Raw genomic sequence first — 23,618 nt, 5'->3', positions numbered from 1 at the left:
GAGAGATATATGTGGGAGAGCCTGTTTAAATATGTGTATGGTTTATACATTAGAAAGGACATGAGTGTGTATATATAGAGACATATGTATTATATATAGAATATGTGTACATATGTAGATATATTATGAAGGGGGAACATTGAGAAACACATGCATAGAGATATTCCCTCTAAAAATATGGATGTCTATATATAAAGCTGTGTATATGGGTATATAAAGTCTGTACATGTGTGTGTGTGAGAGACAAAGCCTTTGAATCCATAGACACATGAATTATATAGAGAGCTATTTAAAAAATGTACACACGTGCATATAGAGGTATAAAGTATTGGTTTTATTCGTGTCTATCCCTCCACACACATCCCCAAGCTCTACAGGACTATATATAAAGATGTATGAATCTATACATAGCTGTAGGGCATGTAAAACGGGAAAGGTGTGAGACCATTTCTGTGCAAATGCATATATACATAATGTGTATGTGTGTGTGTGTGTGTGTGTTCACATACAGCAATGATGTATTTCATGTTTGTATCCCTGTATATATACATTCCACATATGTGTATGTAAGCATTACAGATGTATATATTGTATCCTGTGTATGGGGTAGATACACACATATATTCCCCCAGCTCTGTGGATAAATGAATATATAAATTGGGGGGGGGACACCCTGTATATATCTATGTATTTTATTTTGTGTGTATGTGTATACAGAGAGATATATACACAGGTTTATAGATGTGTTTATATACTGTGTTTATATACACAGTACTGTTTATAGATGTATATCCCCCTACTATACATTGAGAGACATTAAAAGGGGGAGGTAATAGAATTTTATATGTATAATATGTATCATTGGTGTTAAGTATAATGTACAATATCTGTATATCCTTATAGCTGCAGTCACTGTGTATGTACACACAAATTTATAGGTGTGTATAGGTATGTGTGTATGAACATACACTTACAGATGTGGGGATTTGTGTTCTAGGTAAGGAGAGCAGAGGGAGTACTGTGTGTTCCATGGACCAAAAGTCCATATGCATGTATGCTGTATTTTACAGGGGACTCTTCATCCATGTACACACTGCCTGTATGTCTACAGAATGATTGTGTGCAGGAGACTCTGTGTGTTGTCTATATATATATGTACACGTATATATATATATATATATACACATATATATATATACACACATATATATGTATGTATATATGTATATATATATGTAGTGAGCAAGTATATATAGGCATATCCTATTTATTTACAGATGTATGTGTATATATACATAGGTCCCTTGATATTAACCTCCATTATACAAATAGCAATAAAGATATATCTAAGTTCTCACATAAAGTTACAATGTATTTTTAATATATATTTGTATATAAATACATGCATCTTATAAATAAATATACACAGAGAGGTGGGATCTTTGTTATTTAGTAATAAATAATTCTATATATTTAAGGTGTGAGTTATGTATTAGAGCGTATATGTGTGTGTATATACACATGTGTGTGTATGTAAAATACTCTGTATGGAGCTCATGTATGCACATACTGCCCATATCTGTCTGGAGACAGCTAAGGATTATGTGTATAAAAAGGGAGAGACAGACTGTATGTGTGTAGCAGTGTGTCCTACAGCACATGTATGATGTGCATGTATGTACAGGTGTACAGCACTGTTGATGTTTGTGGATTTCCCTCTGTACCTCTGAATTCCTGTGTCTCTCTCTAACACGGTGTGTGTCTGTACACACATCTCACTGGCTGTGGGCAGCTCCTGTTCCAGGGAACGTGTGTGTCTGGGTGTGCAGGTGTGGCTGCAGTGCATATCCTGATCTGTACACTGTCCCTGTATGTACACACAGTGACAAGCCTGTGCATTTCTGCACAAAGGTCAGGCTGTGCAGCTGCCAGTGACAACTGGATGGAATTCAAGAGAGGACTACACAGTGCATCTGTAAAATGGCTGCATAGCATAGGAATGATGTATTGTTATGGGGGGACCCTGCACTACAGTGTGTGTGTGCATGTATGTGCAGTCTATTATCGTGGATATTTATACTTATAAATAGTATATTTTGATATATATATTGTGTATAATATATATATATTATACACACACTCCCCATATCTCCATGGAGAAGTCTATGCAGGTGTATGTTATAAGGATTTAAACTGGGGCAGGCCCATCTATGTAGGTGCATATTGTATTACACATAGATGTATATCCCTATGTACACATCCCCATAATAAATTTTGCTGTCTATAAAAGGGTGTTTTGTATATAATTTAAAACATAATATGAAGGTTGGAGGTGTCATGTAGAGCTATACATGTGTTACATGTATATCTTATTTGATACATGTTAGATATATGTTCCTGTATATACATTCCAGATTTTTATATACACACCATAAGACATAAATAGTCATACACAAAGGTAAGTATACATGTGTGTAATTGTATACATTCTATTTAAAGTGTAACAATTACATTTTCAAAGGGGGACAACAACGGTTCTACAGCTAGTACCTCTATATGTTTTTATTTATCTATGCCTAGATGTACACACACACACACAGCTATGTATGCAGAAAATGTACATATGTATGTATAGGTCTAATGTATTACATATAGTGCTTGTGTGTGTATATATATATATATATATATATGTATATATGTATATATGTGTGTGTGTGTGTGCACAGATACAGCTCTTCCCCCTATCTGTATGCTTTATATATAAAGATTAGGTATGTATAAAATTAAGTGGGTGAGACAGTGTAGATACACCTCTGTATTATATATGTGTGTGTCTACACATGGTTAGAGAGGTATGTGGTATTATATATTGATATGTATGTCTAGAGCCCCATAACATACTTGGAAAGATGTAAAAAGATACATGGGTGTATATTTATTTATTTATTTACTTATTTACATAGATGTACATATCAAAAGACTAAAAGGGGGAGGGGTTGTTCATGTATAGGTAAAATATATTCTGTATGTCTCTATAACTGTGTTCCCCAGCCATACACACACAGTGAGAAATCTATGTATTTATATTTAAAGGTAAGTATACTTGTGAGTGAAAGCACAAGTGTTTTCTATTTATAGATAATTCTATGTATTTAAAGGGAAGGCAGGTATTATTAGTCTATATATTATATGTATATGCACTGTCATATATGGACCTCCATATAGTCTAAAGATGTGTATATAAATAAAAAATATATCAATAAAATATGTCCATGAAGTTCTGGCATGGTCTGCCCAGGGAGGTGGTGGAGTCACCATCCCTGGATGTGTTTAACAAAGCCTGGATGTGGTGCCAGGGTTTATTTGAGGTGTTTGGGCTGGGTGGACTCGATGATCTTGAAGGTCTCTGCCAGCCTGGTGATTCTGTGATAAATAGCAATGTAAATACAGAGATAGATGGGGTCATCTACAGGTATCATGTTCTACATATATCTCTAGCCAATGAATATACATACAGAGAAGTATGTACACATTTCTGTAGAAAGGTAGAGGGGTTGTATATATTTTATTTAGTGGTAGACAGCTGTCTGCCTTTCAAGGGGACACTGTATCTTGTGTGTGTATAACAGAAGGTCTGTGTACAATGCATTGCATATGGGGCTCATACAAACATAATTCCTCATCTCTGTATCTACAGGCTGTGTGTATATGAAATGGGGTGGGGAGGGGGTGAGAGCCTTCATCTCTGCACCTGTGTATTGTATGTAACAAATGTGTGTGTTCATGTACGTATATGCAGGTATGTGGCATTAGGTATGGCTGTGTATCCCTCGCTGCCTGTGCAGCCCCAGCATAGATACAGGAGATACATAAAAGGCATGTGTGCCTAAGTTAAAGACTGGCTCAGGAGAGGGGGCTGTTATTGTGTAGATATAAATGTGCATTTGTATCTGTATATCCCTGTGGGGACACACCCACGTACAGAAAAATGAGTACAATTTTGGGGGGGTTGCATGCTGTGCAGCAGTAGCTAATTCCAGGTATTTAAGGGAGGCACTATAGCCCATAGGCACCTATTGCCTGTCCATGTACAGGCAGGCAAAATGGATGTGCAGTTTCTTATGCACATGTACACACCAGCTGTGTGACTAAAGCTCTAGGGGTTGGTGTATTTACACACACAGATCTAGGCATACAGTGCATCTCTATGAACAACAGAGAGCTGGGGATAGAGAAAAGGGCCTGCCTTGCTGAGTATCTGTATATGACATATACACATGTATGGCTCAGAGGGGTCTGTGTGCTACATGGGTGTCTCGGATGGCTGTGTGTCCATCACTGTAGGTACAGAGCGTTGCACATGGCCTCGCTCTCAGCCCCTGCCCACAGGCCTCTCAGCCCCTCTGTGCTCTGTCCCTGCAGACAGCGGAGTCCCCGAGGCCGCCATCTGCGTGGTGACCACGGCCGCCATCGACGTGCACCGACCCAACATCTCCTCGGAGCTGTTCACGGTGGAGGTGCCGCTGCGCCTGGGCAGCACCGGGACCTCGGCCAGCCTCACGTCGGGCAGCGCCTCTCGCTCCACGGCCAGCTCGGGCACGCGGGGCTGCAGCGAGAGCAGCCCGACCCTGGGCTCGTCCCCGGACTGCAGCGCGGCCTGCGAGGAGCCCCGGGCCGCGATGGCGCCCGCCCGGCAGCGCGCGGTGCAGGAGCTGCTCTCGTCCCTGTCGGAGGAGGCGTGCCTGGCGCAGAAGGGGCTGGATCCCGTCAACCTGAAGCTGCCCAGCCCGGCCGGCTCGGTGGGGGCCAGCCCCGACCTGGGCCACCGGCTCGGCGTCTACAACCGCAGGAACCAGGAGAGCCTTGATGTCTTCCAGCTCAAGCCGCTCCTCGACTGCCCCCAGGGTGCCCCAACGATCGAGGAGAAGTACGGGGCGCTGGGGGCCCCAGAGCCACGGCTGGGCAGGGTTCCCGAGGCATAGAGCCCGCCTGGGACAATGGGGACTCCTGTGGGGACACGCTCACCACGCTGGCCATGAGGCTGCCACAGCTGAGGTGGCGGTGCTGAAGACACCTGTGGCATCTGCTGCGAGGGCCACCAGCCTAGGGCGAGGCCAGCAGCGCCTCTGCTCCCCTGTGCCTGTGTGCACACGACCTACCTGCCCTGCCACCAGCTCTGGGCCAGCTGGGACCTACAGTGGCCATCTGGGAACAATGGACCTTCCAGCAGTCTTAGGGCAGTATGGACCCACAGGGCCTGGAGGGACAAACAGACTGGGCCGGGAACACCGTGGAACTCCCACCGGTCCAGGGCCAGCACGAGCCCCATGGTGCCAGAGGCAGGACAGAGCTGCTGGACAGCTTGGGCCCAGCCTGACCCTGCCCAGGGGCTGAGCGTGACTGGGAGGGGTGTGGAGATGGGAATAAACACTGACAAACACATGCAGCCTCCTGCCTTGTATTGCTCTTGCCTTCTTCTCTTACCTGCTTTCCCTGTCTTGCTTTCTTCCACCCCACCACTCCATGTGCCATGCAACTGACCACCAAAAAAACCCCAACACGAAAAACAACCATCCCAACACCGCAGTGACCGACCCCACCTCTTTCCAGTAAAATCCTTTATTTGCCCTTACCACAGTGCCAGGTCCCGTCACCAGCACTCACTTCTTCTTCAGGAGCTTCGTCATCTCCGGCACCGCCTGCAAACACCAGTGCCAGAGTAGTGCATGTTCCCCTCTGACCCCCACAAACTGACCCTGTGCAGTTCCCAGCCCTGCACTTACACTGCCCACCCTCCCACCCAGCACAGCACTCCAGGCTCACAGCACTCCCCACTTCTCTCCTGCTGAATAAAGCCTCTTAATTATTTAAGAGAGCTACATTTCCATTAGGTGGAAATAATGCATTCGTACAAAATTTATTAAGGAAATTGTCTACATGGTGTTTCTTCAGAATGTGACTTTGTCTCTGGCTCACAAAGAGGCCCGTGCTCACCACGGAGCCAGCGGGCATTATTTCAGGAATGGCATTAAGTGCTGGCAGAGTTTCTGCCCATGCCTCCACAGAGCCACTCCCGCCACTCACACGTGTGGCCACACACAGGCACTGGGACAGGGCTGGCTCGGAGCTCCAGAGGGAGCTGCAAGCTCCTCCTGGGCGTCAGTCAGAGAGGCAGCAAGCCCAGGCAGAAATAATCACACCTCCTGCCAACTCTCTACTTCCAAACTTTATGAAGCTTAAAAATACATGCAAGCACCTATGTGTGGTTATTTCCAAAGTGGTTCAACCTCAGGAAACCAGAACTGAGGGAACTGAGGCAGGCTGGCTGTGACACCCCCCAACACAACCTACCTGCAGGGATTTGATTTTAAGCATGCAAATCATGACATCAGAAAGCAAATCTTTAAACAACAAACACCCTCACACAGACGTGGTTAACACTCATGGGATTATATTACATAAGCCCCTGTCAGCTCTCCCAAAGTTACCCTTACATGAAGTTTAGCCTCACCTGAAATAAGTCTGCTACCAGTCCATAGTCTGCCACTTGGAAAATTGGAGCTTCTGGATCCTTGTTAATAGCAACAATGGTCTGCAAGGAAAGTTAAAGCACCATATGAAATCTAGATATTGATCATCCTCTGGGGCTGGATTACAGGGCCAGGTCTTAGCCAGGAAATGGGCTATATTTCTCTCCAAGTCCCCAGAAGCAGAAGATTTATCTGGGCATTTAATATTTTTCCATCTCAAAAACAAGCACCTCCTTCCCTCCACATACATCACAATCCCCCTGAAAAAAACCCACAAACCCTTCCTTCCCTGCTCAGCATACACATCTCTTCTATCCTTCCCTGTAGAAAAGCCTAGAAAAAAATTTCTACAAAGGATTATCTGCACATTCTAAGCTGCAGCACTGCAGAACTAACCTGGAGGCAGCATTTACAACAAGCACAATAAAGCCCTGCCCAAAGGCCTCTGTAGTTACAATGGGACAGCATTTAGTTTGTCACACAGTAGAAAACAGCACAACAAATCCCAACACAATGATCCAGAAAACATCTTAACAGTTTAAACCCTGCCCTACACTGAATCATCCTGAACTGCCTGTGACAGCTCCCAGCAAGATCAGCATGGCTGGGTGTCCCCACCAAAATGTGCAGCAGGCTGGGGAGCCCTCTGCAGAGGAAGGGAAAGGAAGCCTGAAGCAAAGCCAGCAGCTCCCAGAAGAAGCCTTTCACCAACCAGGGGCCTGGAGCACAGACTGGGGCAGTGCCAGAGGGACAATGGCTGGGGACAGCTGTGACCCAACAGGCAGCTGAGGTCCTGACTGCCACACCCAGGGAACCACGACTCCCTGCTCTGTTCTACTCCCTCCACTGAAAATCCAACAAAATTAATGGCTTGGGAAGCAGGGGCCTAGTGGCAGTAACTCAAAGAGAAACATTGACAAATCCTGTGGTTTTAGGCCCCCAGCAATGTTATTTCTTGGCCATTTGTCCCCTGAGAGCCCCTGCAGAGGACCCCACCACAAATGCAAGCGGGCAGTACCCAGAGCACTGCCCTGCCCTATGGCCAAGGACGTGCAAGTGCTGCAGCAATGCTGCCCTTGAAATGTTCTCCCCAGAGCTCTCCTCTGTTACAGTTTTACTTCAGTTACCCCTCTTTGCAAATGCAAGGCTCCCAGACAAGCTGCAGAGCAGGGAGCAAATCCAGGCTGTGATCCCTGAGCAAAGCCTTTCTCTGAGCCTTCTGAGGCCCTGCCATCCCTTGCAGAACCATCCACAGGGGCTGATGCTGAAGCCCAGCCAAGGCCAGCACCACAGGGGCTGCCAGCTCTGTCCTTATCACAAAAATAATTAACAAATTGCTTGCAAAACTGTCTGAAGCTTTGGTTTGGCAGCTTAGTCCTTCCTCTGCCTCCTTTAGCTGAAATAACTTCAGTATGATTTGGGTCCCTACCTCATTGCTGACTCGGGTGAGCAGCAAAAGCACCACCCTGCTCACAACAGAACTTTGTGAGTTAAATCTGAGTAAGAAAAGACAGGGGAACTCTCATGAGGGAATTAGAAATAAGGAAAGAAAGCAACAACAATTCTTCAGGTCTCCTCAAAAGCTGCATTTTCTACCTTGCTGTAAAAGAACAAATAAATTATACATCTCACTTGGTAGAAAGCATCCAACTGCTTTGGAAAACATATCCTGAAGTGTGCAAGTTCACAATGCCAGATAATTCAGAGTGCTGAGGGAGGACAGGGGACGCTCTAGAGAGCTCCCATGGCTGCAGAATTCTTTGTTTGGGAAAACTGGATCCTCTCCATAACTACCCCACCTAAATGCCTTCGCTGAAAGGAAGACAGAACACATTCCAAATACCAGTAACTAAATCTGAATTTTACAACAGACACATCAGCTTACGCTAAAAAACTCAGATATGGGAGAAGTTGAAGGGTTAAATAAGCATCTCATATCAATGAATTTCTGTCATTATTTGTTATAGCAGAATACCTCAAAATATCAAAGATGCCTTTGGAAAAGCCATAAAAGCAGAGGTTTTGCTGTGACAGTACAGGTTAATATCACTGCTCAGTGTTTTTGTAACAAAAGAAATTCTGGATCTTCAAGTCAGAGGTTCCCAGTGCTGCTGGCAGTCTGAAGTGAGCTAAGGTAGCAGATAAACACAGAGAGGGTCACATCAAGTCCATGCAGCTTCCAATATGCAGTGCTGGAGACTGAACTGCTGCAAACAAAGCTCCAAACAAAGCCACCTGTGGCCCAGCAGTGCCAGAGGAGCCCAGGTGGCCGTGGCAGCAGTGCTGTGCCTGGACTCTCCCTCTGCTGCACTGCAAGCAGGAATGTGGCAGAAACTGTGGCAGTGCTGGTCACCAGAACCCTTGGGAATACACTGCCACAATTCCCACTTCTCAAGAGACACCTTCACCTCTGCCCATCACACACCCTTAACATCTTGAATTTTGGTTGTTTTTTTCTCCACTGCATCAACTAATGCTAACACCACTCAGGTCCCTGCTTTTAGAAAGCTTATCATTTCCCCCCCAAAATATTTATATAATACATGAGGAAAAAAAATGGTAAGAAAGCAGAGATCATCCTTCCACTCAGGCTGGTTTTGAGGACAATTACCAGTCACAAACTCCCTGGTTAAATACAAGAAACTACCTGAAAAGTTTTGAAGCCCTCCTCCTCAGCTTTATAAACTATTCAAAACTGTGGCTTGGTTAAGTTCATTCTCTGAAAATAGAAATAAAACCACAAAGCCTTTTTAAAAAATTTCTCTGGGAGGCAGGACCTCCAGTTTTTGATGTCTGCCGTTTGATAGTATCAATCAGCAGGTAACTCTGCTCCTCTTTTCAAACACTGCACTGTGGGCCAAACTGGCAATTCCAATTTTGGATTATTTGCTTTGGCAGCTAATGAGTTAAACCTTTTAAAGTTTTACTGCCATTTTATTGCAGGTTTCCATTTGAATGGCTAAATGCAGGAATGTCAGAGACATCTTTTACTTTATGGAATAGTAAGTTCATAATTCAAATTGTGCATTGTTATGCATGAATTAATATGTCATAGTCTGGAATTAAGGCAAATGGAACTATTGTATAGAATTCAGGCATATGTGCTTGGGGTGGGTTTTTTTTAAACAAAGTCAATTAGCTGCTTCCACTGATCACTGTGGGTTGTAGTGCAAAGGTTTTGCTACTGCATGAGATGTTTTGCCACAGGATCTTTTTTTGTCAAAGTGTTTTAAAGCAGCAAGAAACACGAAAACCATCTAAAGTACTGATGCAAAAGCAAGGGAGTCAGCTCACTTCCTTCCTCAAAAATCTCTTCTAGTGCATCCACCTTCACATACCTTGCTGTCTTTCATTCCAGCCAAGTGTTGGATTGCTCCAGATATTCCCACAGCAATGTAAAGTTCCTAGGAAAAAACAAGAGACAGACATTTTTGGTCTCCATACCACAGACTCACTAAGCTCTCACAAACCTTAACCCTAACAATTACATGCAGCAGTTCTTACATTACAGTAGTTTCCAGTACTAAAGGAGCTGATGGTTGGTTCCCTTCCCACCTGGGGATGCAATGTGACTGCAAAAGGAGAATCCCAAAGGAGCAAAGACAGATTAGGGGAAAATAATAAACAAAGTCTGCATCAAAAACATCTGCCATGCTCAGCTAAAGGCCAGGGCAGTCCATGTTCTCCACCACCCTGGAGATTCCCAGTGCAAATATTAGGGAAGAGAACCTACAGATGGATAATGCAGCTGCCTGAAGAGCAAAGCAGGGCTCTTCAGAGCCCCTCAGAGCCTTTACCTCAGACAGAATGCTCAAAGCTGAAATGGAGGTGTTAGGCCTTTAAATGTCTCCCTTTAGAGCAGGATAAACCTTTGAGGTTTGGTGCCCTGCACATCTGCAGTTTGTGTTCCTCACCAGCCCTCCCAAAGCCTCCCTGCCCACTCCCACACAGGATGGGTACAGAGGGCACACCAGCCACACCAACAGCTCTACATTTTGGGGATCCACTTTCACATCTCCAAAGAGCCTTACAGTCAAAAGAGATTGCAATTTATAGGTAAATAAATCTGAGTCAGCTGTTTTATTCACAGCTGAAAACTACTACTTCTCTTTGGGCTGAAAGTCATCCATTCTATCATCCACCCAAAACCAAGGGTATTTCAGGGCCCTAACAGTTCTTACAGTCAGAGCTGAACTCTTCAGCTAAGTAATATTACAGAAGCAAACTAAGGAAAGTACCTTTCACCAACTCATTCAGTAACAGAAAATTAACACATGAATTTAGTTAGTGGCTCCTCTACCAAAAGCAGTCAAAAGTTGGTACTTCACATGTGCTTAGAAAAGACACAGCCCCAAATACTAACATAATTTCTCTTTTAAAAATACCAAGGGTATTCCATATCTAAGAAAATATAAATCTAATTTAACTCAATAAATAATATTGGGAGGCCACAGGGAGGGTAAGAGGATCAAAACCAATCTTAGCACTGTGCAGCTGAAACTGCCTTACAGTTATGTGGCTTTTAGCATGGCAGAGCCAAGCCCAGCTGTGGGACAGGCACAGAGCTACACAGGAGTGGCAAACCAAGGTGTTCAAACACAGACCCACAGAGGCTTCTGCCACACAGGCCTCAGAGTCAGTACAGCAATGAAAGAAAAAAATGCTTTCTCTTGTTTCTCCAACCACAGATTCTGCTCACTATGGTTTTGTAAAATAGGAATAGATAAATGAAATTTATGAAGTTCTTCTGTATTTTTATAGAAAAACTCTCTAGCGTAAAAACTGAAGGGGAGGGGAAATAAAGCAGAAACGAAGTATTTCCTATCAAAAAGGCTTCCTTTGAATCATGGAATCTAGTCCATGTCCTTCCACAAAACCACACAGCTGGTGAACACACTCAGAAACTCCTTGGCCTCACAGGCTTTTACCAAGTGGATTACTATTGGAGGTCAATCCATTTTAACCACAGCTGCAATGTAACCTAATATGTCCACATTAGAACTCATGGTAAGAATGCAATATTTTAATTATACCAAATAAAAGAACAGATGTTTCAGGAGAAATTATTCTAACATCATGCTGTCTTTAATACAAGCTCTTTTTAAAGACACATTACTGTAATTTGATTTTTTTAGAGCAATTCATTAAGTGCCAGTCATCCAGACTACCAGATACTCTTATCAGTCCGCTTAACATTGTGAAGTTCAATCTTTGGAAAGAATCCAGCTAACCAGGAGCCAGATGCCTATGAATATATTCTATTAAAATATCTAGGAAAGACAAGGATGTTTCATTAAAAGGACATTTGTAAATCACCAGGCTTGTCTAAAAGCCCTTATTATGCATCTAGGCCATGGCCTTCCAGGTTATGTGCTCTGGGCTCCCTGGTTCAGACAAGTGGTGCTGCCAGCCAGCTCTAACCCTGACAGGAGATCACCTCAGCAGTGTTTTCATGGAGAGAACACACAGGACAGCAGGTTCTTAGCAACACTGCTGTGCTGTCAAAGGACAGGACTGCTTAAATCTTAGTTTTAATCTATTCTGCAGTTCAGTAGGAGGGACCCAAAGGACCCACAATGTCTGAATGATAAAGCTTCAGGACTGTTCACTGCTGTCCTGAGGAGAATTCAACTGGTCATCCAGAGATGATATAAAGCATTGAGAAATTCAAATCTTTATTTCTTTTCAGAGGAACAACCTTGTTCTGATGCTTTCCCTGAAATAACTTCTGTCAGGCCTTTTGCTGAGTCCTGCCATTGCAGTGTCAGAGTTCCAAGTCCCAGGTCAGGACTGTAGCCCCAGGCCCTGTGAAGCAGGTGAGGAAGGGAAGCAGAAAGGAGCTGGGTAGCCCAGGGCAGAGTCCCTTGCAGAGGGTGCTGGGCCGTGGCAGCACAGGACAGGCTCTGCAAGGAGCTCCTCTGGGCAGGACACCCAGGCAAGGCACAGAGCAGATGAACCCAAGGCTGGGTCACACCTCTCAGGAGCCAGATACGGCTTTACACCAATGTCAAATTCCAGCTTTTTGGAAGCCTGGAAGTTGCTCTAATTACTGCTGCCAGGCAGCTGATCCACAGCCCCCAGCTACAGGCACTTAGAGCAAAGTCCAGGCCATGGAGCAGCATTTGTCAACTCCCCAGAGCTGGGCACAGGCAGATTTCCACTGAAGGGCTGCTGCCAGCACTGTGCCACACGAGAACAGGCAGCAAAACAGCACACACACATTGCAGAGCAAAGGCTTCACAGCACTCTGAACACATGGAGTGCCAAGAGCAACTGAAGTCAAGGAAGTAAACGTTTTGGTGGTATATGGACATGACATCAGCTTAGAAAATGGTCTTGGCTCTCAGTAACTTCATTTCACATAGGAAATACTGTATAAACATCACAGCCATGCCACAAATATTTTTATGAAGTCGCTGGCAGACATCAGCATGGGGAAGGGACACCAGAGGAGAGAGCTGATGGCAAGGAGAGCAGATGGAACAGGGAACACACTGCACAGGACACTGAATGCACCAACCAGGCAAGACTCTGCAAAGCAGAGCACAGGGAGGCACCATGAGGAGGGACCAACACTCCAGATGTGCTGCTGGGAGGGCTCAGTACATCAGGAGATGGGAAGCAGCCACGAGGCCTCTCCCAGGCCCACAGCAGCAGCCCAAGGTGTCTCTGGCAGCCCAGAGGCCAAGGGGCTCCGTCTGTCCTGCCACATGTCCTGCACAGTGCTGGTGGCAGGCAGGACCCTCACAGAGACCTCCAAGTTTATAAGCACAGACTTACATCACAGCCACCCTAAAAAACCCCCACAACTCCAACTCCCAAACTGATCCTATTCAAAGGCAAGATTCCAAATCAAAAATCCACTTTCTCAGTTGCTAAAGTATTAATCTAGACTTATATTTTTCCAACAGAAATGACTGTAGTATGTCTTAGAGTCATTACATGCTAATCATTAAAATGAATTAAAAAATCCTCCTTGGCCATTCCCTAAACTCTGTTTCTGCTTCAGACATACCCAGTTTATTCACTGGCAGACTTCACATGCACCCATCTGCACATCTGGCCCCAGAATCCATACAGCCAGTTACCTGCTGTTTGGACAAATGCACAGAGTGCTGCATGTGGATGATTGCAATTACCAAAATACCAATGCAGTTATTTTCCTGTGCATACAGACTCCTGCAATTATTTATAGAATAATTTGTGGCATGTGATATTACTTTGCTTATACTTATGAGAATATTTCAATATGCCTTAGGCTGTTAAGGGACATTTGCTCAAGAGAACTACAAGAACAGTTTTTATTTCAACTCCAGAGCCCTTGAATGGTGCTGTGAGAGCCCACAGGGCAGCCACAGGTGCCCATAAGCTGAGGTAGCTACTTTGCAAGCATGCTGTCAACTGCTATTGATTTTTATGACAATTTTTGAATTATGCTGAAAACCTCCAACACACACCAATTTATCATCCTACCAATGGCATGCTTTTAAACAGGCCACTTTAATAAACCCCTCTGGATACACACTATTTTTAAAGGCAGCTCAGATATTTTATTTTCTTTGCAAGAGTGAAAGGACAATGAAATTAGAAAGAAATCTTTGTGATCAAAATTGCTTTGTACAAGAGATTCCTTCCAATTACAAGCTATTAGGCCAATAAAATACTTTCTGGCTTGACAGTAGTTCATGCCTGTTCCACTGTACCTCACACACTTCTGCAGGATTGCAGCTTTGGTGCAGCTGAACCCACTCCATGCAGGAAGCACACATCACTAAACCAGAGCCCAACTGCAGCTTCTTTTCCACTTTAAGAACCTTTGATCAGCCAAGCTGTGTAATTACTCTTAAGCATGGCTAGGGTGTCTGCTGGAGTGCAGGGCCATACAGCATTTTTTTCCCTCTCTCTCCAGGGAAAAGCACATCAATTGCTTTCAGCTAAATGCACTCACATATGAATATTTTAGTACAATTTAATGTTTCTGCACCAACCCCAAAGGAGCAGAGCATCAATTTGTGAACATAGTTTTCTTGGAGTTAAAAGCTACACTGGATAATGCAGGATGAAAGGGGTTGTCAATCCTTAGCTTTTTAGCAAGTCAGAGAAAGACAGTCTGTAAATTCAGTCCCAGCTGCATACAAACAGCTCTCTAAAGTTTGCCACCATAAAGCTACTTTTCAACAACAGTGAATTGTCAGAGGAGATATTCCAAAAACAATTTCCCAAGCACAGTTGGTTTTCCCAATGCTATTCCCATCTGCCACCTACCTAACAGCCCCAACCATTTATCCCATGCAAAGTGCACCTGCTGGCCTGTTAATAACACCCACAAACCTGATGGACAAATAACACATTCCTACAAAGCTGAAGAGAGCAGACATTATGTACCATGCTTTTCAAGAGGGAAACTTTGCTATCTCAATATTCCCTTGTATGTGCAGCAAATGAGGAAGTAATTAAGATCTTATCAAAGAGTAGAACTTTTTTTAAGAAAGTACAATCCAGACAAGAGGAGTGACAATTCTCATGATGCCAAGGGAACTAATTAGTTTGTTCTGTTGTTAGTAATTTTAGGTAAGGGCCAGAGAAAAAAAAAAAAAAGAAAAATACTAGAATAAAATATCCCCTGTTTCACTTTCCTTATGCTTCCTCATAAGAGAGTGAAGGGAAAACAGCAGATAAGCTAATCTGAACAAGCAAAGGATCCCTAAGAAAATGCTGGGAAGGAAGTAACACTCAAGGACAGTTAGCATTCACTTATTACAAAGAAATAGAAAATACAGGAATGGTGTAAATGATGTGATACTGTGCCTCTCCCTGCCTGCTCCTCCCAAAGCACGATGACTACTACACTAAGTGCTAAAAGCCACTCACTGCAGTGAAAGGGATGCTCAGGAAAGTACTGGGGGCACAGAGAGGCTCAGAAAGGATCCCATCCTCTTCTAGAAGAGGGGGAGCAACAAGAATTCCAGCATTCTTACACAGCTTTGGTGCCTTTCCAGTGAACCAACATCTCAGTCCTCAGTGTCTCACCTGAAGCTGCACCTCTCCCATGCCTCTTTTCCTCTCATTATTACTGTCAACTCCTGACAGTTGTAAACTGCCTCCCTTGTGAAGTTCCTTCTGTCTCTTACAGCCAGAGAGCTCCTCCAGCACAAAGCTGAAGCACTGAAGCCAAGCAGTTTCCTCCTGGCCACCACATCAGACCCACACTGAGCTCCCCTCTACCTTGCCCACAGGAGCTTTCTCAGTGCATGCACCCACCTTCTGTGCATCAGGTCACATTCTAGCACAGTCATTTCATCCAGTGGCAATTATTGCTACAGCACATATTTCCTAACTTGTGCCTTCCTGAATCTTCCACCTCAGTTTCTTGCCATCTATTAGTGTTTTGCACCCAATGTTGAAAGTAACAAGACAGCAGCAACTGAACACTTAAAATAAAAAATTAAAAAAAGAAAGTACTTTTGCCAGCTAGGAAATCCTACAGCAGAAGCTAAGGCAGTTCTAGAGTTAGACCCTGAAAGAGAACCAATTTTAGAAGAATGAAGATTTAAACTCTGCAGAGATTAAATCAGAAGGACACCTTTCAGACAGCAGCTAATCCTTCACAAGGGCAGAGGATAACAAAATACACACACACTTGCCAAGAAAAGCACCTCTCAGTGTCACTGAGATTCTGGCTGTTCTCTGGGGATAAGAAGCTGAGTGTGAGATAATCCCAGTACAAGCCCACCTTCCTTCAAAAGCTGAGGGAAGAATATAATTCATCAGAGCAGGCTGCAAGGGCAAGCCTAGGAAAGCATGGGACAGTTTGGGCATTCAGGGACAGCAGCTGCAGGGCACTGCAGTGCAGCACTGCCCACCTGCAGCGTGGACACTGCACAACAAGTGCCCAGGTCCCAGCCATGCCCAGCATCTCCAATTTCCACAGCCCAGCTGGCTCAGTGGCACTGCTGGACCCCAGCAGGGACCCTCAGCCCCCCACTCCTCCTGGCCAGTCCCACAGAAGGCAGCAGAGGTTTAGAGCAGTTCCTTGCCTTTTCTCACAAGTCAGAGTTTATTGTTTGCTTGAATATCAGACAAACTGCACAAGTTCCTGAGAAAGATTACACACTGCTTTGCATGTTAGAAATCTGCTAATTATGCCTTGGGTAAGGAAAGCTAATACTGAACTAGTAAATGAAGCATTCATGTTCCATTTCCAAGTTTTAATTGACTGAAAAAAAACCACTTTTCATCCATCCATTCATCCATCCATCCATCCATCCATCCATCCATCCATCCATCCATCCATCCATCCATCCATCCATCCATCCCCACACCTGTTTTGCTTTTCTTTCTTTCTTTATGAGCATGAGAGAAAGAACTGGGAAGATTTTTACTGGGGAAGGTAACACCCCTGACTATTTGAAATTTCTTATCTAAAAATAGCAGTTACTCTGAGGTAATTGTGGTAGGCTTGATTTCTGTAGGGAATTTAGTATTTTCTAAATACTAAATTTTCTGGATATACTTAACTAATATTTAGTAGTAAACACTAATAGGAAGGATATTTTTATCCAAAACCAGCTACTTTTAACATTCTTACAAGTGCTTTTTCTTTAACAGAAAATACATACAGTACTTAACCTGAGAATCAAATTTCATTTTTCTGCAGAGCACCTGCATATAAGAAATAGTAGGAAAAACTGGCTTCTAATTGTAAAAAATATGCTAAAATGGCTGTCACTGATTAAAGACACTGAATTTACTAAATTGCTTTTTTTAATTAGGAAGAAAACATTTTATATTTTAATATATCCACTTCTAAAAATTTCCTTCCATCTCATCAAATAATACAAATCAGCCTTCTCTTTCATAAGACACAATGTTCAAATAGGAGCCTCAATCACCTGAAAGCAAGAGGTTAAAAAAAAGGTACTAACAGAAACAAAAATAATACACTGAATATTTTAACAACTGGATTAAAACCGTACAAAAGAAAAATTGCCAAAGATCCAGTCAAACCCAACAGTATGCCTAAACACCAACATGATCAACACCTTGAAGTTTAGCAGTCCAAGGTTACTTTGGAAGAGCAGATGTGCTGTGCAGAAGCAGGGCTCAAACAGCCACAAGGTGAAATCTGTGCTCTTTAATTACCTGCATTCTCCCATCACTTCAGTGCAATGAACTCCAGTTACTCCTGGAGTGGCAGGGTTTGTGTTTAACACCTCAGCCCTTTGGAAAGCTGCTGTGCCTGTGAGTTCCTGGCTTCTGTGAAGCACTGTCTGAGCTGCACTCTCAAAAACTGAAGCCAGTCACAGAATTATGAAGGAGCAATGACCAAGGCTACCCTTCCTTCCCCACATGCACAGCTGAAGGAAACAGCAGCCCTCTCAGACAGTTCTGCTATGTTCTCACCCAGGGATGAGCACAAACACCCCAGCAGGCAACCAAAGAGCAGCAGAAGCACCTCCCCTCTTGCTGAGCTTGGAACTAACCCTTGTCCCTCTGCAGTCTCAAGCTGACCCAGTTCCAGAGTCCTGGAAAACAATGCATTCCACTCCTCCTCTGAGACTGGGCAGGCTATTAATAGAGTGCCAGAGCACACTCTGAGATACTTTCCCAGCAGAAGCTGCACAGGAGAACAAGCGTGCCTCAGACTCCAGAGCTTCTTGGATCTGAGACTCTTCCCTGCTCAAAACCCACACACCCAGAGGGCACACACACACCATGTCAACTCAGAACTGAACACAAAACTCAGCTCTCAGCTGCTCCACCTGCCCAGTGTCCAAAGCTGCTTTGCAATTCCCCAGACAGAATATCAGAATGTCACAAGGTCTCCCTGAACTGACACCGAGCACGGCTCACGCAGGGAGAAAGCATCTTCTGAGAGCTGCTAAAATAGCCAGTGCCATCCTGACCTGACCAAAAGAGCTCAGTTCTTCAAGTCAACTCTATTTTCCACTTCTAGCTGAAGTACCAAAAAGATGGTGAAGTAGAATTAGGAATGTTAAATTAAGAATTTGCAGCTTTCAACTGCTTCATATTTAAGATGCCTACCCAACACACAGAAAAATGAAAACCTCTAGTCAGCAACTCTGTGGGCTTAATATCAATTCAACTTGCACTTCCATTACAATTAACATTCCATATTTTCTATATTTCTAAGGCACTGAATGCTATCCTTGCATGTATTTTAAGATCCACACTAAATATCTGCAATTTGAAAGAAGAGGCATGTAATTTCCAGTACTCAGCACAACTCACTATTTAACAAACACTTGTTAGGAAGTGAGATGAGAGAAAAATGCATCAGCCTGCAGACAAATAGAGCACCACACACGTGTGCCAGTTCAGATCATTTATGACACCAAGTTTAACATTCATTCATTACTCCTGACTAAAGGCTATTTAACAATCCTCTAGAAGAGGACAATGACAACACCTGATGTGATCCTATGATGTGGCTTTATGTTCTTACTACTCTCACATGTTGCTATGGGCCATCTGTGGCAAAATACAGCATTGTATCATCATCAAAAACCAGCCTTCTTTGTTTCGACATAATTGTTTATATGCCCTTGACTCTGGAAAGAATGTTCATTGTTGAGCCTTAATACACAAACCAGAGCTGAGCTGTCTTCAAATTAATATTCTCCACCTCATTAATGGATATTTAGGTAGAAAAGAACTAAGGATAGTTAGTCCCATCTCATGCCCTTTCAAAATACACATTTTAAATGACACTTAGCTTATACCCTGGTAAGCAGAGAGAGTTGGGGTTGCATTTATAATCCACAGAACCTCCCAATTTCCTTACACAGCAGAGGTTAATATCACTGCTATCAAGATTTTGGAATGACCTTAATCTTATCAATAGGTCTGCTTCTCAGAAGGAGTGTTTTGTAGCAGTTGGTCATCACATAGATTTACAGGTTTAAACACAAGCACGTCTGTGAATAGCTCAACTCAGGCCCACAGGGTCATCATCAGATGGCCTCTGATGAGGACTTCCAAAAAAGTAGCAAACATCCCTATCCACAACTCAAGACAGAAGAAATCAGAAGCATGGAACATCTTGTTCCATGAAAATCAAGAAAATCCAGCAGACAGAGCTGACAACAGAATCACAATTTCCTGTCTTTGACATCGAAGTATTACTCTGTCCTGCTGAATTTATTACTAGAAAAATAATGGTCATGGCTTCAATTGCTTAAATTTGCAGCAAGGGCAAAGGCAAAACATTTCAGGATCCTATCAAGGTTTTGAACTTGCATGGCTTTTTAGTATTATTTAAATTGTTGTGAGTTGGTAAATGCAGCAATTGAAATACAATGAGTTTTCCTACTAAGTTTCAGCTCTGTCTTCCCTTCTGGTCTCATTAAGCCACTAACAAGTAAAAAGCTGCTCCTGGGTGCCTTCTGTGCCATACACAAAGAGCTCCTTACTGAGAGGCAAAACCTTTACTCCAGTAAAGGAGCTCAGGGTACCCCTGACAGACCTTCACATCTCATGTGGGCTCTGCCCCACCAGGTGAGCTACACTTGTACCTTCCTGTTCACAAACACTCAAATGTGCTACACTTGTACCTTCCTGTTCACAAACACTCAAGTGTGCTACACTTGTACCTTCCTGTTCACAAACACTCAAATGTGCTACACTTGTACCTTCCTGTTCACAAACACTTAAATGTGCTACACTTGTACCTTCCTGTTCACAAACACTCAAATGTGTCTCATCTGGCTGGCTCCAGCTTGTCTTGCATGTCCTTGGGTCATAAAGAACAATGAAAGAAGTCTCAGACTTCTCCAGGACAGAAAGGCCCACACAGACACAAAAATCAGTTCCCTGTGATAAAGGGATGCAGAAATAGCAGAAAAATATGTGCAGCATGCTATTGCCCAATACTGAGCCATTCAGAGAACGTCCTTGGTATTCTACAGCAGCCAGTCTGCAGACTATTCCTTTCTTAAATTTCTTGCACTTTCATTTCTTACAAAAATTTTGCTTTGACTGTACTGCAATAATTCAGTGACACTTACTAAAAGTTTCTTAATAATCATCACCTGAAAAAACCCAGAACACCCAATTGCAAGAGATCAAGCCACGGACTGATGTAATTTTGAGTTTACATCAGTAATGACATCTCTTAGCATATCAATGCCAGCTGCTAGGAAGCTAAGGAAGGTTCAGGCAGCTATGAAAGAATGCAGCATGCAAACCCCTGAGAAAGCTGTGTTAGAACACATCCCATTCACCCAAAGCACAGGTTTCCATCCCAGCTCGCTTCTGTCATTTTGTAAACGCATCATCAAGTGACAGCATCACAGTGGGCACACTGATGCTCCTGTCAGGCCTGGAATTAAGACTCAGCTCATCTCTAAGTGCTTGCTCTGAAGGAAAATGCATGCTAGAAACCATCCCAGCCCTAGGATGAGAGATATTTCCATACTTACTGGTGCTACTATTTTGCCCGTCTGTCCGACCTGCAAGTCATTAGGAACAAAGCCAGCATCAACAGCTGCACGGGAAGCTCCAACTGGTTGAAAGAAAATATTTTCAATGTTTTCTTTTAAAATACTTGCAAGCCAAATTTATATCACCATAAAAGCCCATGTATTTTACTGAAGAGTCCCACACTCTAAGGGCACATATTTAAAAACCTCCCTCTTAAAAGCTCTTATGGTAATCCCTCTCTATACCACTAGCTAAAAACATCCAAATACTAAGTGCTAATGCACTTCATAAGCAACAGGAAATCCCTACTCCCAGCCCAAAGGGCCATATATTTAAACCAAGGATTTCAATCTGGCATATTTCCATGATTTTTTTTCTTGTTGCTTTGTCAAAAGAAGATTTTCCCATAAATGCCTTCCCAAAATGTTCCTTCAAGTCTGAATGCAACATATGTGCTATCTTGTATTGCTGTGAATCTCAAAAATCAGGCGTGGTAAAGAAAAATATCACAGTAAACTCAAAAATTCCATATGGACATTTAGTTAGCAAAAACACCACTTTAAAAACAAGCCGATCATGTAAATGCTAAAATTAATGGAATTAAAACATTAGAGCAAACAGTTTCTCCTTCTTTCCCAGCCTTTATAGAAAAAACTTCACTGAGATATTGTATATAGTTGATTTTCTCCTGTTAATACAAAAGCACAGTAAAAGGGCAGAGCCACTCAAACTACAACAATGTGAGTGGGATTCTGTATAGAAGCACTAGAAAAGGATGTATGCAGAGAGTATTAGCTCTTCAAAATGAGCTATGACAACTTCACTTTTTGTGTGCAAGCTTCTGTTCTGGAGATTTGAGAAGCACAGGGAATATTACAGGTTAATATTTTGCTTCATACACAGGCATTTAAGTATTATTGACCAAACTTTATCTATTACTAAACTAAGAGCATTTTAACCATTTGATAGAGATATGAAAATAAAAGACTTAAGATGAATTCTGGTTTTAATGTGACCTGTTTAAATATAATAAACAGGGTTTAAAAAAAAGGAGGAAAACAAGTTTACCTGCAGCATGCAACTGATCCGCAAGTTCGTACAACAACTTAAAATTTTCACCACTCTTCAAGCCCCTCCCTTAAAAGTTAAGAACAAAAGAAGATCAAGAAAGAACACATTTTTTTAAGATTTTTTTTTTGGCCTATGTAAACTTTCTGTATGAATATTAGCATTTGCAAAGACTCAAAGATATGGCTGCACAGGGTATTTCTGGATACATTACTAACCAATATTTAATATTTGGAGATTTAGCTTTTGTCTTTGCCATTAGTATTTCATATGTATAAACCAACACCACTCTGTCTTGTTTACTTCCTGAACACAGCACCATCAAGGTCATTCTCCAAAACCAGGGAAACAGAATTTTTTTAACTAATTTGTGCTCCCTCTGCTGGCTTCAGGAACAAAACACTGTAGTGGGATTAGTAAGAAATCATTTTAGCTGTAAGCATACAGTAAAAATCACAGTCCATCACTTGATACCTAAGGAGCAGAATACAATCAATACACATTTTAAAATCATTAAGGTCATTACATAATAATGTTCAGACTGACTGAAATTATCAGCAGTAATTTTGATACATGATAAATTTTGATACATGAAAAAACATTATAAATTTCCATCTAAAAAACAATTCATATTGCTAAAATTTTAAAGAGGCTCATCAAATATGAAAATGTTCTAACAAAGCCTCCCAGCATATGCTAAACTCATGTATTACCTCTTTACACAATATACACGTTGGGTGCTTCCCCAGTAGCTCCCATGGAGTATTTGAGAATTACATCAGAATTTCTTTTTTTTCCTAATGTATCCCATTACAGACACGATTTACCAAGAGGTCCCATCAGTGCAGTGCAGCATCAGTCAGTTTCTCTGTGATCACTCACCCCCTGACACAACCACCTTGGCACTGGTGAGCTCTGGCCGGTCGCTCTTCGTCAGCTTCTGCTCGATCCACTCCGAGATGCCCACGGGCGGCGGGGGCGTCACTGCATCCACCACATCAGCAAACCCCACAAGGAAAAGGAAAAGGCATGTGTTTGCAAGCGGAAACCTGAGCTCAAGCTTGTATTTTCAAGCTGAAACCTGAGCTCAAGCCCAATTCAGAGTTCTTCTAGAACCAATTCTGCCGTGAGCTTTTACAGTTGCTGCTGGCACTGAGGAACGAGCCTCGTTCACCAGCTGTGTTCAGGGAACTACAGTCCAAACTGAACCACAAGGAATTCTGTGGTGTTCAGGGAACTACAGTCCAAACTGCACCACGAGGAATCCTGCTGTATTCAGGGAACTACAGTCCAAACTGCACCACGAGGAATTCTGTGGTGTTCAGGGAACTACAGTCCAAACTGCACCACGAGGAATTCTGTTGTGTTCAGGGAACTACAGTCCAAACTGCACCACGAGGAATTCTGTTGTGTTCAGGGAACTACAGTCCAAACTGCACCACGAGGAATTCTGCTGTGTTCAGGGAACTACAGTACAAACTGCACCACGAGGAATTCTGCTGTATTCAGGGAACTACAGTCCAAACTGCACCACGAGGAATTCTGTTGTGTTCAGGGAACTACAGTACAAACTGAACC

General features: G+C 43.1%; 2 protein-coding genes across 3 annotated transcripts in view; one reads left to right on the top strand and one right to left on the bottom strand.

Annotated features, from left to right (window-relative positions):
• Positions 1 to 5,442, top strand: part of TMEM266 (transmembrane protein 266) — an 84,346-nt gene extending 78,904 nt beyond the window's left edge. For both annotated transcript variants that reach the window (XM_036389375.2, XM_054516222.1), the window contains exon 12: positions 4,423 to 5,442. In XM_036389375.2, the coding sequence (XP_036245268.1) occupies positions 4,423 to 4,982 (560 nt within the window). In that variant the 3' untranslated portion in view covers positions 4,983 to 5,442. The remainder of the gene's footprint in view (positions 1 to 4,422) is intronic.
• A 161-nt stretch (positions 5,443 to 5,603) lies between these two features.
• The window catches only part of ETFA (electron transfer flavoprotein subunit alpha), a 29,699-nt gene continuing 11,684 nt past the window's right edge, over positions 5,604 to 23,618 (bottom strand). Inside the window, exons 7-12 of the mRNA XM_036389376.2 lie at positions 22,923 to 23,024; positions 22,041 to 22,109; positions 20,972 to 21,054; positions 9,869 to 9,934; positions 6,512 to 6,592; positions 5,604 to 5,699 (exon numbers count right to left, since the gene is read on the bottom strand). Of these exons, the coding sequence (XP_036245269.1) occupies positions 5,661 to 5,699; positions 6,512 to 6,592; positions 9,869 to 9,934; positions 20,972 to 21,054; positions 22,041 to 22,109; positions 22,923 to 23,024 (440 nt within the window). The 3' untranslated portion in view covers positions 5,604 to 5,660. The remainder of the gene's footprint in view (positions 5,700 to 6,511; positions 6,593 to 9,868; positions 9,935 to 20,971; positions 21,055 to 22,040; positions 22,110 to 22,922; positions 23,025 to 23,618) is intronic.

The sequence above is a fragment of the Molothrus ater genome, chromosome 13 (genome assembly GCF_012460135.2).
Source record: "Molothrus ater isolate BHLD 08-10-18 breed brown headed cowbird chromosome 13, BPBGC_Mater_1.1, whole genome shotgun sequence".
Lineage (NCBI taxonomy): Eukaryota > Metazoa > Chordata > Aves > Passeriformes > Icteridae > Molothrus > Molothrus ater.
This window is presented reverse-complemented; position numbering and strand designations above follow the sequence as displayed.